Genomic DNA, 16,044 nt, shown 5'->3' on the forward strand with positions numbered 1-16,044 from the left:
AAGGTTTGAGTATTGTTTCTAAGAGCAAGGAAACACACACACACACACACACACACACACACACACAGAGCTTTATACTAAAAACCATGATTATAGAGGCCTGGGAGAGGGCTAAATTGGTAAAGTGCCTGCTGTATAAGTTTGAGGACTTGCATTCAAATCCCCAGCACCAACATGACTAATGACAGGAGCCTGTTAATCTTGGTGCTGGCATTGGGCTGGGGTAGTGACAAGTAGGTCCTCAGAAAGAGACCCTGTCTCAAAAGAACAGAGTGAAGAGTGATAGAGAAAGAAACCTGACTTCACCCCTTGACGGCCATATGCTTCACCACACACACACACACACACACACACACACACACACACATACAGAGAGAGAGAGAGAGAGAGTGATGGTTTGAATATAATTGGCTGCCATAATCTCATAGGGAGTGACACTATTAGGAGGTGTGGCTTTGTTGGAGTGGGTATGGCCTTGTTGGAGGAAATATGTCACTGTGGGGGTGGGCTCTGAAGTTTCCTATGCTCAGGATACTTCCTCGTGTCTCAGTCAACTTCCTGTTGCCTGCAAGATGTAGGAATCTCAGCTACTATTCCAGTACTATGTCTGCTTGTGTGCTGCCATGATGATAATGGACTTAATCTCCGAAACTGTAAGCTGCCACCTCAATTAAACGTTTTCCTTTGTAAGAGTTGCTGTGGTCATGGTATCTCTTCACAGCAATTGAAACCCTTACTAAGGCACACATATACACAAACATACACACACATATACGCACATACATACACATATATACATACACACATACACTACACACACATACCAATACACACAATGCACACACACACACACACACACACACACACACAATTTTTAATCCATGAGTTAAACTGCCTTGCTCAATCCTAACTACCATTATAGAATTCTATTACTCTCCCTTTCCAGATTAGTGACTTTCTTTTCTCTCTGTTAGGAAACTGAACCTCATTATTTATAGCATATTACTTATTTACCTAATCCCAGAATACCTAGAATGAATCACTGGCAAAAATAAGAGGCCCACTGCTGCAAGAAAACACATTAGAGTTTAATATTAATTTATACTTTGCTTTTTATTTATTCTAAGAGTATTTAGTGAAATAACATTGTATATAAAGTTCCTTGGGCTGGGTGGGTCCTCACTACACACACACCTGCATTTCCATGTAATTATTATCTTGTCCACTTCTGTTGCATTTTAGTAAATTTTTTTTGGTATCATATGAACAGGGTTCTAAGACTCAGAACTACACAAAAATAAATACTCATAAGCCAGGAACAGCAACCCATACCTATAGTACCAACTATTCATGAGGCTGAGGCAGAAGAGTTACATTGGCAGAGAGAATTGGGCAACATAGCAAGATTCTATTGAGACCTGGGTTAGGGGAGGAAGCAAGGGGTAAGGGGAGGGAAGAAGAGAGAAATGTCATGCCCGTCCCTCTACTCACTCCAGCCCCTCATTCTTTTTATTTCCTTCCCACTCACTTCTTTTTTTTTTTTTTTTTTTTTTTCGAAACAGGGTTTCTCTGTGTAGCTTTGCACCTTTCCTGGATCTCGCTCTGTAGACCAGGCTGGCCTCAAACTCACAATGATTCACCTGCTTCTGCCTCCCAAGTGCTGGGATTAAAGGCATGCGCCACCACGGCCCGGCCCCACTCACTTCTTACAGGTGATTAGTCTTATTTGTTTCTGGTTCATCCTCCCAGATTTTCATTTTTGGTTACAAAAGCAGACACATGCATATTTTTTCACCTTGTTTTTTTGTCTGTTTTGCCCCAATAGAAGCATACTAGAAATACTCTTTTACATTTTGGGGTTTTTTTTCCCCCACTGGATCATATATCCTAGAAATCATTCCCTATTGGCATACATGTTTCTTCCTGATTCTTTTCTACAGATGTATAGGATGTGCTTATACTATGATTTAGTCAACTACCCTTCTTACACACACCTTCACATGTCTATTTAGGCTGGCTTTATTATTCTCCAACTATAAATACAAGTAGTGCAACAAAATAACCTTGTGCATGTGTATTTTCACATTGTTGGAAGCTATTATTCAAGGTAAGTTCTTAGAAGGATTACTGTCTTGAAAGTCAATGTTTTTCAAGTATGTTTATATATACAATAAGACTTTTAATAAATATAAAGTAGTTTTATAATCATGATCATTATATATTTGTTCAGATGGGCACTTTTTGTTTTAGATTTTGAGTCACTGGACTTTGTATAACATGTTTTGTTTTGGAAGGTCTTAACTATATTACCCAGGTTAGCCTGGAACTCATTATATAGCCTGGGCTACTCTAGAAGTTGTGATGCACTGGCCCAGCCCCCTGAGCGCTGGGTGTAGAAGGTTCACCACCACACCCAGCCACTTTATGTCTTTCACACAACACAGATACACCTTAACAAAGACGTTCTGATGATGATTGATTGACAGACAACCCCTTCCTAAGCAGATTTAGACTCACATGTATTCATTTAGTTTAACTCCAAGAATAATACTGCATAAAAATACTGGGGGTAGGATCCCTTAGATCAGAGAAACAGTGGTAGGTAAGGACAGGTGGCGTCTGCCTGTGGGAATGAGCTGAGTCAGGATATCTCTGCATCTCCAAGGAGAAGGTATTTCATCTGCACAGACCTGGAGTCTTGTGATGAATAGTGAAGGAGCTGATGGGAGGATGCCACAGAGCTGGCAAGTTGTGCTGTAAATCATGCAACACACCAATATGTTGAACAAAAAGCTTCTCTATACATCTCATTTCTCACTATAAGAACATATATATACATATATGTATGTATGTACGTACGTATGTATACACACATAGATTGGTAATTATCTTAGGTTGATATTACCATGGTTTTCAAGTTGATAAGGTATTGAAAAATGCTTTATAATTATTATTGAACACTCTTGATTGGGCATTTGAGGAGCAAGGACAGCTATATCTTAACATGACTATGCTCAGTTCAACGATATTATTCTGAGTTTTGTTATTTGTGTTTTCCTTTAGGATGGATTCCCTTATGCAGGGTGGAGATGCTCTGCGGAACGTCTTTCCTGAAGGAGACAGATTCCATTTGGAAATCTCTGGAATTTGGGACGTTCACAGCTGGAGAGCAGATAGGAATCACTCATCTCCAATTGCTGACCAACAATGGCAAAAAAGAAAAAAAATCCTCCTTTGTTTTTCCCACTGTAGAAGAAAAAAAAGTCTTCCTATGGTACAACTTTGCCATATCTGCTTAGCCACTTTATACTTTAATAATTTCCTTCACGTGGTTGTCTACCAGGCTTCTCCACTGTAAACTCCCTTCTTTTTCTCTCTGTAAGTAACAAATACCCCAGGGGATATTCTCTGTGACTGTGTAAATATTTCCCTTCTCATTTGAGACAAAGTTTCATGAAGAGATAACAATAGGAACCTCACAAGACCCTTTAAACACTATTCTATGCAAATGAACTCATGTCAACTCCTGCTATGTTTTATGAATTATTGTTGTCATTGTGACGTTACTCACCAGCTGTGTTCCAGGAGCTCTAGCCCTGAAATCACACAAATGGGGTTCAATATCCAGTGTGGCTACTTGCAATGCACAGGAATGAGAGGCAGGCTACTTCATAGTTCTAAGCCCTGATTTCTTTGCCGGGGGAGGGGGGCCTGGGGGGGCAGGGTTAGAGCTGTTATAACAATTCAGAGAGCTCATATAACCTGAAAAGTACCCAGAACTGCAGCAAATGGGAGACGTTCAGTAAGCGATAGCCATCAATAGTTACGAAGAGATTTGTTTTAATTAGTTTTGAACTCTGACATAATTTCTCTTCCAGGCAGACACTTTCTGCCATACTAGACACTGTGTTGTTTGTCCAGTCGTAGGTCAAAGCTGGTCTGAAAGCGGCATAAGCTGCACATGTAATTTCACCCCAGGATACTAGGCTGTGGGGGTCTATGGACCCAGAGTTCATGTCAGCTCTTCACTGTGGACAGTCCACTTAGGAAGAGGAGTCTAGAGCCTATACTTCAACAAGACTGGAGTGCCACCGTGAGGTCAACTTTGGTGCAGGTGCTATTTCTTTGAATTCTTTTCTAAGGACAGGAATCCCAGAGCAGTCAACTCTCCATTGCGCCTTGTTTACAGTAAAACCGGCAGAGTGATTTCTGTTGACTCTCATGGCAAAGAAAAGAAAAAAAAAAAAGTAAAAAAAAGCAAACACTTTATCTGTATTCGCAGTCTTGGTGTATCTTGATAATTTGGAATTAAGACCTTAGCTTCAAAGAAACTGAGGAGTGGCGTCACTGTGCTAATGGCTGCTGGGTTTGTTATCTATAGCCCACCATCCTCTGCATAAACTAGGTTGTAAATTGAGACCCGAGAGCTACAGTCCAGGTGTCTCCATCTCTATTGTCCTTGGAGATACATAACAATTCCTTTCTCCAAATGACCATTAGAAACTCCACTCATGCCGGGCGGTGGTGGCACACGCCTTTAATCCCAGCACTCGGGAGGCAGAGGAAGGTGGATCTCTGTGAGTTCGAGGCCAGCCTGGGCTACCAAGTGAGTTCCAGGAAAGGTGCAAAGTTACACAGAGAAACCCTGTCTCGAAAAACCAAAAAAAAAAAAAAAAAAAGAAACTCCACTCAGGACTGGGGAGTTGGCCTAGTAAATAAAGTGCTTACCACGCAAGCATGACGTCCTTCATTGAAATTCCCAGAACCCAGATAAAGCCAGGTGTGGTAGTGTGGACCTGTAATCCCAGTGCATCTCTAATGAGCTCGGAGGTGGAGACAGGAGAGTCTCCGGCAGCTCCCAGGCCAGCCAAGAGACCCTATGTCAAACAGGGCGGAAGGCAAAGATTGACACCAAAGTTGTCCTCTGACAACTGTGGTCTCTCACTCTGTAGCTTAAGCTGGCCTTGAACTCATAGCAATCTTCAGGCCTTGGCATCCTGAGTGCTGGGATTACAGGCATGTGCTGCCATGCTTGGTATTTAATATGCTCTGAATCCACTCCTTTCCTTGAGGACCATCTTTGGTTTCCTCGATTCTGGACCTGCCTCTCTTTTGCATTGCTGTGATCTTAAACTTTCAAAGTGTTTCTATCATTGGCTTAACACCCTTGAATGGCTCTCACTACCTCCAAGCATGTATAAGGCTCTTCACTAGGAAGCACCCACCTCCCTGTCCAGCTCCAAGTCTTGTTACATCCTTGCTTGCAGCTTTCTGGAACTGTTAGGAGAGCCTCAAACACACCAGGCTGTTTTCATGACTCTGTACATTCATTGCAGCTGTTTGCTCTATTTCAATACCTTTACCCACCACATCTTTTAGAGAACATTTTTTAATACAGCATCTGGTGTAGTGTTCAGCTTAGCCTTAAACTGGCTATATAGCTAAGGATGACCTTGAATTTATTTTTAGAAATGTGTTTATTGAGAATGTGTATGTGCCACAGCATGCATGTGGATGGAGGTCAGAGGACAACTTGTGGGAATCTGTTCTCTTCTTCCACCCTGTGGGTTCTCAGGCATAAACTGAGATCACCAGGTTCGGCAGCAAGTGTCTTTACATGCTGAACCATCTCACCAGCTCAATGACCTTGAGCTTCTGACCCTTCTGCCTCTACTTCCCATGTTCTGGGATTATAGGCATGTGCCACCATGCCTAGTTTATTAGTTAACGGGGACTGAACCTAGGGTTTTATGAACCCTAGGCAACCACTCTACCAACTGAGCTATGTCCCCAGCCTGCTGTGCCAACTTCATCTTCTCTACAAAACCTGCCGTAATGTTCTACTATGCCCATGCCATTACCCCCAACCCCCAAAGACAACTCCTTCACTCCCTATATCTTCTACTGCTGGTCCTGGAACATTTTCTTACTCTGTTTGAGCTCTAGGTCCCTAGAAGACTCTACTCCTTGAGGACAAAGATGGTCTAATTCATCTCTGCATGCCTAGGCCACGGTCTAAGGTGAACGCTGTAAAAACAACACTCACGCTGAAGCTGGTTGAATGATAAGCAGGGAGTATAAGAGAAAAAAAATTCCAAAACACACCTTCGGGCCATGGAGTGGTCACTCTGTTCATAACAACAAGCTGTCCCAAGCAGCTGCCACCTTGGTGTTGCACAGACTTTGTGTTCGCTGGCTACAGTTGAGAAACCATGTGTGTCCAACAATCACACCATACTAGCTTTTGGAGAAATTCCAGTTGTTCAGAGCCATGATTCAATTTCCTCTCCACTTTTATTGACGATACTTCCAAATAGTTTTGTTTTGTTTTTCCCCAAGGGGAAGTGTTCTCTTAATGAGTCAGCTGGATATTGTTGAGGCAAGCAACGGTATTTGTCTGTTTCCATTTGATTTCATTCCTTAGTCTGCCAAAAATCTATTAAAACAAAGCACCAGCCTAATGAAATGGGTCCACTGCTAAGTTCATAAAGATCTTTGTGTGTTTCATCCCATTTCATTAGCTCGGCAAGATTCACTGGGCTGGGAAGGTGGCTCAGTTGGCAAGTGGCTCACCATGCAAGCATGAGGACCTGAGTTCAGAACCAGAGAACCCACATACAAAGCCAGGTACAGCAGCATGTGCCCATAGCCCTAGCACTGAGGGGGTGAGAGATGGCTCTGGAGACAGATTCCTGAAGCTCATTGGCCAGTAAACCTAGCCAACTGGATGAGCTTCCGGTTTAGTAAGAGACCTTTTTAAAAAAAATAAATGTGGGTGCTGGAAAGATGGCTCAATGGTTAAGAGGCTTTACTACTCTTACAGAGGACCCAGGTTCAGTTCCCAGCATCCACATAGTAGCTCACAACCACTTATAACTCCAATTACAGGGGATTCAGTTCCTTCTTCTTGGGGGAACCAGGCACACATATGGTGCCCATACGTACATGCTACCAAGACACTCAAACAATAAAATAAAATAAATAAATCGAAAAAAGAATGTGGAGGGTCAGAGAGATGACTCAGCAAATAAAGGTACTTGCTGCCAAGCCTAAAGTCCTGAGTTCAACCTCTGGTATCTACAAGGTGGAAAGAAAGAACCAACTCCTGCAAGTTGTCTTGTGACCGCCACACATGTGCTGTAGCACATGCATATACGCACACAAAATTAATCTGATAAAAAATAAATAAATAAATAAAGGTAAATCAAGGTGAAGGGCAATTGAGGAGACACACCTGATGTCTGTCTCTGGCCACATACATTTATGTGCACACACATACATGCGTGTACACACCCACACAAACCTGGACATAGACCAAACAGACAAACTACAACACACACACACACACACACACACACACACACACACACACAAACTTTATTGATCACTTAATGTGAAGCAGACTACACAGTCAGCAAATATATTAAGAAGAGGCATGACATATGACCTCAGACTCAGAAACTGCAAAGACTGTGGACAAATGTGGAGCTGTAAGTGCAGTGCAGTAAGAAAAGAACTAAATTCAGAGGCACATCAGCCAGATATGGTGGTGCATGCCTTTGACCCCAGCACTTGGGAGGTAGAGGCACATGGATCTCTGTGAGATTCAGACTGAATTCCAAGCCCACGCTTTTCAAGTAATGGCTATAGAGCACAAATTCATTGAGCAATACAACTCTATTCCCTGAAGGAGGGACACAAGCTGGGTCATTGGTATAATGTTGAACATTTCCTGGAAATCAAGTCCATCCACAGGACTTTCCTCTGCCTTCTCAGCTCCTGGGAGGTTATCTCTCTGGTGAACATCAGTATCAGATGGCTATAACTGGAGGGGGAGCCACAGTAACCTCCACTGTATTTACCTGGATAAACTTTGGCCCTGGCTAAGCCAAAGGCTACAAACTTCTTCAATGCTTTATGTGGTCTTTTGCATAGGTTCCCAGGACCAAAGTAGGATGATCAAGTTCACAGAGTTAGTGTCTTTACCTGTTCCATCATCTCCCCAGTCCCCTCAAAGTCCTATTTTTTGGGGGAGTTATATACCTAAAACAGCGAGATATCCCCACTGTAAGCTATAAGAAGGAATCAGAGAAGAAATCTCCATCTCATCTCATGCTCACTCCATACCTGCTCTACTTGAGTGTGAAAGTGTCACCAGAACTTACTTTTCTCTGTCCTGTCATATATGTTAAATATGTGATATATATGTGTATATATATATAATGTGTTTATCTCTATATATGATATAGATATGTGAACTTTGAGTATATGCCCTGTACTATTTATATGTTGATGGCTCCCAATTTTGTTTCTTCAACCTTCACCTTCATTGATTCTTAGGTCTAAGTTCCAACTTCGATGGCTTCACTTAGTCAACTAGAAATCTTCATATGTATAAAACATAACAATTCCATGTTTTATGTCTCCCACTAAAAAAGCTGTTTTTTCCTTTTTCTTAGTTCAGTAAATGGCATGCCATCAGCCCAGCCCAAGCCCTAGTACTTAATTATCTTTGATTATTTTTCCTCACCCCAGCACAAAATCCCTCAGAGCCATTAAACTCACCTCCAAACTATATCCCAAATCTATCCACACTTGTATAGATATCAACCCAAAGGTAACACCATTTCTAATTCACTCTGCATTTCCACTCATATCCATTCTATGTCCCTTCTTCAAATAACTAATCATGTATGACACTTTCACACATTCATTTATCAAACATTTATTGAGAGCATAAAGAACCGGTGTTACAACAGTAAAGCAAAGTAGATCTTCATGTTCATGGACTTATATTCCAGGAGAGAAACAATACAAAGGTTTAAAAAAAAGGGGGGGGGGTAGTTCAAACACAGTGAGGATGAAACTAAAAATCAAATGTGATAAACTAAAATAGTTGCCCCTTCCATAAATACTTTTGGTTTTGTAGCATGTTCACATTAAAATCCAAATACTTCACCATGCCGTTACAATGCTTTGAGATCTGGTTTGTTTGCCCCTTCAAGCTTGTCTGTAAAGCTCAGTTCCAGCGAACTTTTCTTCCTTCCTTCCTCCCCTCTCCCTTTCTTCTTCTTTTTGTCTTTCCTTCTTTCTGTGGTACCAGAGAGCAACTCGGATCCTGGCTTCTGTTCTAACAATGTCTCAGACCCTTTCCCTTCTTCAGATGGGTTTCCTCTTATTGGGAATGCTGTTCCCATGTCTTGGAAAAGTGGCCCCTTCCCAGTTCAAACACTTGATTAAACTTGACCAATCTAACCGTAAGTAGCCTCCACCCCTTCTCTATCCATCAAACCTTTTTATTTGCTTCACAGCACTTTTCATTTTCCTAAGTTACAGGAACTGGTTAATAGTATCTCCGTCCCCACTAGACTGCAACCTTCAGTGCAGAAGGTGAGCATGCTGCTCACCGAACTATCCCTGAAAGTCTAGAACACTCCCGCGCACGAGACGGGTCTCTTTCGTGAACGAATTTACAACCCAAACTTCCACCACGCCTGCCACAGCCAGGCTCCGCCTCCTGGAGCTACTTCCGCCTACGGCCTCTCCGGAAGCAGTCGCGGAGAGGAAGTCGTGTACACAGGCTCTGTGAGGCTGCGGGGCATTCTGGGTAAAGATGGATGCCTATGATCTGTTTCGCCGGCTCGGAGCCGGCGCCAAGTTCGACGTGAAGCGGTTCTCGGCAGACGCTGCTCGATTCCAGGTGCTTACTGTACACGGGGAGCCGAGTACCCGGGACGGGGCGGGGTCCGTAGAATGAGACCGCTGCCAGCGGGGTAGCGGGCGCGCTGGATCCCCGGAAGCCTGGCTCCGACCACCCCGGGCTTTCCCCTTCTTTAGGGTTCAGCTTGACTTCAGACCTACTCCAGACTGCTCGACGACTGTTTGCTGAGCCCTGGTAGACTCAGTTGAGCCTGGCACGGACTCTTTGTTTCCTGGCTTCTTACTTTACTTTATAAAGTTAGAATCCTTTCAAAGGCCCCTTCTCAGAAACTAGGAAAGGAATTTCGAAAACAGTCTTTGACGGAAGCGAACCCAGGTTTGACTTAGTGTGCAGATAGCTGTCATGTATTGGACATGGTTCTTTTCAGCGTTCTAACCAGCGGCATTTTAAGTAAACAACCAGAAGAGTGATGTTGAGATGCGGGGAGGGGAGTCTTAGAGAAGTAGTGGGCACGAAGGGAAACCAGTCGGGGCGGGGAGGGGAGTCTTAGAGAAGTAGTGGACACGAAGGGAAACCAGTCGGGGCTCACTTGTGGAACATTTTGGACATAAACCTTACTGTAAAAGAACAGAGCCTTTGTGAAGGGAGATGTCTGTGTTTCTTCGTCCTGACTGCAGTGCTGTGGTTAAATTGCTGTGAGGATGAAGTAATTTTAATATCTAATAAACTTGCTTGACATGTAGTAAGTATATGTAAGTATTCATTATTCATTGCTGTCATTGTTGTTACTGTAAGGAGGCCAAAGAGGGGCGTGGGGTTTTGTTTGGTTTTTATATTCCATTTGCCTAAATACACTACACAACAGATTCTTGGTTTTAACCTTTTCGGTTAAAATGATGAATTACTGACCCCATGTCCTCCATACTGACAGTCGTGGTTGGATGAAAACAACACCGTTCTGGCAGTAGATCTCATTTAAATTTGGGGGGGTTTAGGTCGGAAAAAGGAAATACGATCGCGATTCTTCGGAGGTGCTGCAAGGACTAGACTTCTTCGGAAACAAGAAGTCTGTCTCAGATGAGTCTGGAACATTACCAACACACCAAAATGAGGAGCAAACAGAAGAGGGCCTGATGGAAAGGAGTAAGGAACCCAAGAAGAAAAAGAGAAAGAAGATGATTCCAGGTTAGTGCTGGATTTCTGTTTAATTTTTTTTTTTTTTCGGTTGCAAGTGCAAGCTGGTAAATCAGACAACCCATACCCATTCCTCTGTTGATGACATTTGGATTATATCTAGGTACTCGCTATTAATTGCTGCCATACTCACACATAGCCTTTTGTACAGGGGTTGCTATTTCTGTAGAATAATGTCCCAAAGTGGAGGCACTCTGTGAAAGGGTATGCACAATTGCTTTAAATAGGTACCACAAAATGATTTCCCATACCTTTGTCAGTACTGGGTTTTTGATGTGAGATAAGGATTCTTAAGGGCTGGGATTGGAGGCCACTGAGGTGAGATAGCAGATAAAGATTTTGCCACAGAAGCCTGGGGACCTGAGTTTGATCCCCAGAACCCACATAAAGGTGGAAGGATAGAACTGACTCCATGATGTTTTCCTTTGACCTCTACACACGTGCTATGGCACGGTCTCCCCACCCCCAACCCCAATAATAATAGATTTCATTAAACCAAGGGCTGGGGTTAACCAGATGCTGGGATTACAGACATGAGCTACCACATCTGACCTAGTACTATTATTATTGGTCTTAATTTTTCTTTTTTCTTTTTTGCCAATCTACTTAATGAAACTTTTGATTAATTTAGATATTACTATTATAATTTTCAGACAAGTCTGTACCCTCAGCTGCCCTTTAACTTCGTCTTATAGTTAAGAGTGACCCTGAACACTTGCTCATTTTGTCTCCACCTCCCAAGTGCTGTCATTTTTTTAGATATGCGCCATCACCTGGTTTTATGCTGTGCTGGGGAATTGAACCTAGGCTTCATGCACACTAGATAAGTACTCTGCTCTCTGTTCGCTGAGCTGTAACCCTCCCCCTTTTAAATTTTGTGTTTTCTTGATAATTGAGGTTGAACATCTGTTTGTTTTGAGGCAGGGTTGCTCTGTAGCTCTGACTGTCTTGGAACTCACTATGTAGACCAGGCTGCCCTCGAATTCAGAGATCTGCCTGTATCTGCCTTCTGAGTGCTAAGATTGAAGACCCATACCACTTTATCTGGCTTTGAACATTTTTTTTTTTTTTTTTTTTGGTTTTTGGAGACAGGGTTTCTCTGTATATTTTTGGTGCCTGTCCTGGATCTCGCTCTGTAGACCAGGCTAGCCTCGAACTCACAGAGATCCACCTGGCTCTGCCTCCCAAGTGCTGTGTGCGCCACCACCACCCGGCTTTGAACATCTTTTTATATGCTTTATGGATGCTTCATTTCAGCTTTTGTGAATTATCTCTTTCTTCCCATAGTTTTTCTTTCCTTCTTTTTCCCCTGTATAGAAAATACTTTATAGGAGCATTTATGTGTTATGTCTATTAAGTTTCCTAGCCATTTACCTTTTTTATAAAATAAATACCTAAATTATACAATGATGCCGAGTAAATTTCTTTTCCAATATTTATCTCTTGTTCCCTAGTTCTATTATATTTTTCTAGAGGTACTGTATTCATACTACCTTATATCTTTCTTCAAAAAACCTGGGTATGTTATTTTCATATACTTATGTACTTTATAAATTCTCTATATACTTTCTGTTATGACCTTTCCCCTCCTCTCTACTCCTACTTCCTCCCATGTTTTGAGAAGGTCTTGCATGGTCCTGGCTGGCATGGAACTGGGTATGTAGACTGAGATGGCCTTAAACTTAGGGCAATCCTCTTGTCACTGCTCGCTCTCTCTCTCTCTTTCTCTCTCTCTTTCTCTTTCTCTCTCTCTCTCTCTCTCTCTCTCTCGCTCTCGCTCTCTCTCTCTCGCTCTCTTGCTCTCTCTTTCTCTCTCTCAGGTATTTTGGAATTGTTTGGAATCAATAGGAAGTTCACTGAATTGTTCTCTTTAACACAGCATCATATACCATTATGTTCTACAATTGATTTAAGTTTGATTTCTTTTTAGTGGTGTGTGTGTGTGTGTGTGTGTGTGTGTGAGAGAGAGAGAGAGAGAGAGAGAGAGAGAGAGAGAGAGAGAGAGAGAGAGAGAGAGAGATACAGTGCTGCACATGTGAAGGTCAGAGGACATCCTGCAGGAGTCTAGTCTCTTCTGTCGTGTACATTTTGGGGATCAGTCTCATGTTGTCAGGCTTGAGGGTTAGCACCTTTACCTGCTGAGCGGTCTCACCAGCCCTAAAGTTTGATTTTTATAAGATCGTCTATGATTGGCATTTAGTTTATTTCCATACTTCAGCTGTTGTAGTGTTAAAAATCGTCGGTACTTATCATTGTCTGTTTGTCTGTTTGTATGACTATATCTGTCCAACAGATACTTAGAATTGCAGACTTGTCAAGTCGATTTAAATTTAGATATTATAGAATAATCTACCAGAAACATTGTGTCACTCAGAAGCAGAGTGTCTTCTTTGTAACACGATGTAGTATGCCATGGTACTCTGTAGGGCTAGTCCATACCCGGTTTGACTAGTGCCTGTGTCAGGGACATTTACTATGTTTCCATATTTCTGCTAGTACATTGTAGAAGTGTTTTCTTTCCCTAGCTTCAAGGAAGATGATGAAACCTTTGCCTACTGTTAAAAAAGAAATGCCACAAATTTAGAGAAAGGATTCAAATGTTGTGCAATCAGAAATACATAGATGTGTACTGTAACTATTCAGTAATAAATGTATGTAGGCTGTTGATCTATGATATATGTATCTATTTTCAATTAGAAATGTTAGGGTTGTAGATTAATTGGTGATTGGGGTTTATTAGTACTGCTGTCTGTGTTAACCAGGCTTTACCTTGGACTGCTAGGCACAAGTGATTCTCCTCCACAAGCTGAATGCAGATGTGCACCACTGCCTGAAAAAGTCTTCCCTCTCTTTCCCTTCCCCCATTCCTCCCTCCCTCTCTCTCTCTCTGTCTGTCTGTCTCTGTCTCTCTCTGTCTGTCTGTTTCTCTGTCTCTCTGTCTCTCTCTCTGTGTCTCTGTGTCTCTGTCTCTGTCTTTCTCTCTCTCTCTCTCTCTCTCTCTCTCTCTCTCTCTCTCTCTCTCTCTCTCGTAATTCTTCCCTGAGATACCTACTGGAAATACAGGGAGTTTTCTCTTTCTGTGAATTTGTCTCTTCATATTTCACATTCCTTTTGCAGTAGGTTATTCATCCATTTCTTCATAGTTAAATAAACTTCATATATTATGAAAATTAGCTCAGAGATCCTCTTACATTTTCCTACCTGTTGCTTCATTTTGTAACATTGATATCTTCAATTCTGTTGGTTTATTTGTTATAAAGAGTGAATGGGATGGGTGTGGTGGCACATGCCTTTAATCCCAGTAGGCAGGGGCAGGCAGATCTCTGAGTTGGTGGCCAGCCTGGTCTATATATCAAGTTCCTGGTCAGCCAGGGCTACATAGTGAGACCCTGTCTTTAAAAAAAGAAAGAAAGAAAGAAAAGAAAAAAGAGTGAACAGGGAACTAAAGTCTTTTTCCATAGCTTTGTGTTTGTTTTTTCAGCCTAGTAGATCCTGTCTCTCCCTCCCTTACGCTGGGATTATAGGCATGCCCAGTCAGACACAGCTCAAATATAACTTTTATTGTAAACTTATTTCCCACTTTTTATTCAAGACTGTCTGTGGACTCTGTTCTATTTGGTTGACTTATATTCCTGTGTTCTCATACAAGCATCACTTGTTTGAATTGTTGTGACATTATATCTAAAAACAAAACAAAAAGCAGAACAGCAGACAAACTGGCAGGGCATATTATCACACACACATATGTAGTGTGCTAGAGGCCACCTAGGACCACATCCAAACTAGATAAGCTCTCTGCCGCTGAGCTACATCTCATATACATATACACTGATCCCCAGTCTCCCCTCTATACCTTAAAATGTATGCATTTTTATTGAATGTGAGTTATGTCTCACACTCAATAATTGTGTTTTTAAAATTCCATAGAGGAGCTGGAGAGATGGCTTAGCAGTTAAAAGCACTGACTGCTCTTTTAGAGGATCCAGGTTTAATTCCTAGCACCCACATGGCACCTTATACTGCCTATAACTCCAGTTCCAGGGGATCTGATGCCCTCTTTTGGATTCCCTAGATACATGGCGTATACATTGTACACAGACAAAACAGTCATACACATTAAAAATATATATATCAATTAGAAACCCAGGCATTGTGGTACTTGCCTATAATCTCATCACTTAGGTATAGGTATAAAGTTGAGAAGTTCAAGGTGAGTCTTACCTACATAGCAAGTTTAAGGCCAGGCTGGGCTAAATGAGACTCTGTAAAAAACATGAAATATTCAGTAAAGATCTTTGCTCACTACTCATAGAATTTTTTTTTAGATTATTCTCACGTATTTGTTCTACCATGCAAACATTATAGCTAATCTGGTCTCTAAGACAATTGTGACTGCTTTTAATTGAGCCAGTGTTCTTTATAGATACAGCGAGAATTGCTGTCTTTATAATAGTGGATGGCCCTGCGCATTATGGTTTTATTGCTGTTGCACATGAAATCTTCCTGTCTTCATAATTCTTTCTAGCTTGTTTTTTGGTAAACAAAAGCTGCCGTATTACTTCTGTAATTTTTAGTTCATCTCTTATTTGAAGACAACCGAAACAACCAACAAAAGGAAGAGAGCAAGCTTCCATGCCCTGACTGCACCACCAGTACGGCTCGCCTATTTCTAGCCTTATGTGCACTATTAACCTTTCTTCCCCAGTGGGACCTGCTGATACTTTTTCTGCTTTAGTGTGCCATGTAGCCAGTGTGGCACACCTAACACTGTTGCTGTTGGTAACTTTTGATTTTAAAAATACAGAAATTACTGCTCAAGAAGACTTTGACACTACTATACAGTGGACTTCCTCTGTGGAAGCAAAGATTCAAGAAGAGAACAAAGCCAAAGGAGAAAAGAAGCTAACTTCAGGAAAGTTGGAACATCTCAGGAAGGAAAAGGTTTGAAAATATTTTGGCTTCCCAAAAGAATACATAGAGTTTTCCCTGGACTTGGTTTTGTGGATTTATTAAGATGGAAGACTAATTACATTTGTTTAGGTTTTACTGTAGTAAAGTCTTTCTGTAGCCATCGGTGCGGTGCTGGAAGTGTTTGCTTATGATCAAAAGAAGATCAGATGGAAAGAATTTAGTTCTAGTTGTTCATAGGTACATAGTGTGTTTACGTAGTTCTTGACCTCCTCAAGTTT

The 16,044-nt window shown here is 41.8% G+C and overlaps 1 protein-coding gene across 1 annotated transcript in view; it reads left to right on the forward strand.

Moving 5' to 3' along the window:
* Positions 1 to 9,547: 9,547 nt before the first annotated feature.
* Ddx52 (DExD-box helicase 52) overlaps positions 9,548 to 16,044 on the forward strand; it is a 33,557-nt gene continuing 27,060 nt past the window's right edge. Inside the window, exons 1-3 of the mRNA XM_059271379.1 lie at positions 9,548 to 9,700; positions 10,657 to 10,846; positions 15,660 to 15,796. Of these exons, the coding sequence (XP_059127362.1) occupies positions 9,614 to 9,700; positions 10,657 to 10,846; positions 15,660 to 15,796 (414 nt within the window). The 5' untranslated portion in view covers positions 9,548 to 9,613. The remainder of the gene's footprint in view (positions 9,701 to 10,656; positions 10,847 to 15,659; positions 15,797 to 16,044) is intronic.

The sequence above is a fragment of the Peromyscus eremicus genome, chromosome 8a, assembly GCF_949786415.1.
Source record: "Peromyscus eremicus chromosome 8a, PerEre_H2_v1, whole genome shotgun sequence".
In the NCBI taxonomy this organism is placed as follows: domain Eukaryota; kingdom Metazoa; phylum Chordata; class Mammalia; order Rodentia; family Cricetidae; genus Peromyscus; species Peromyscus eremicus.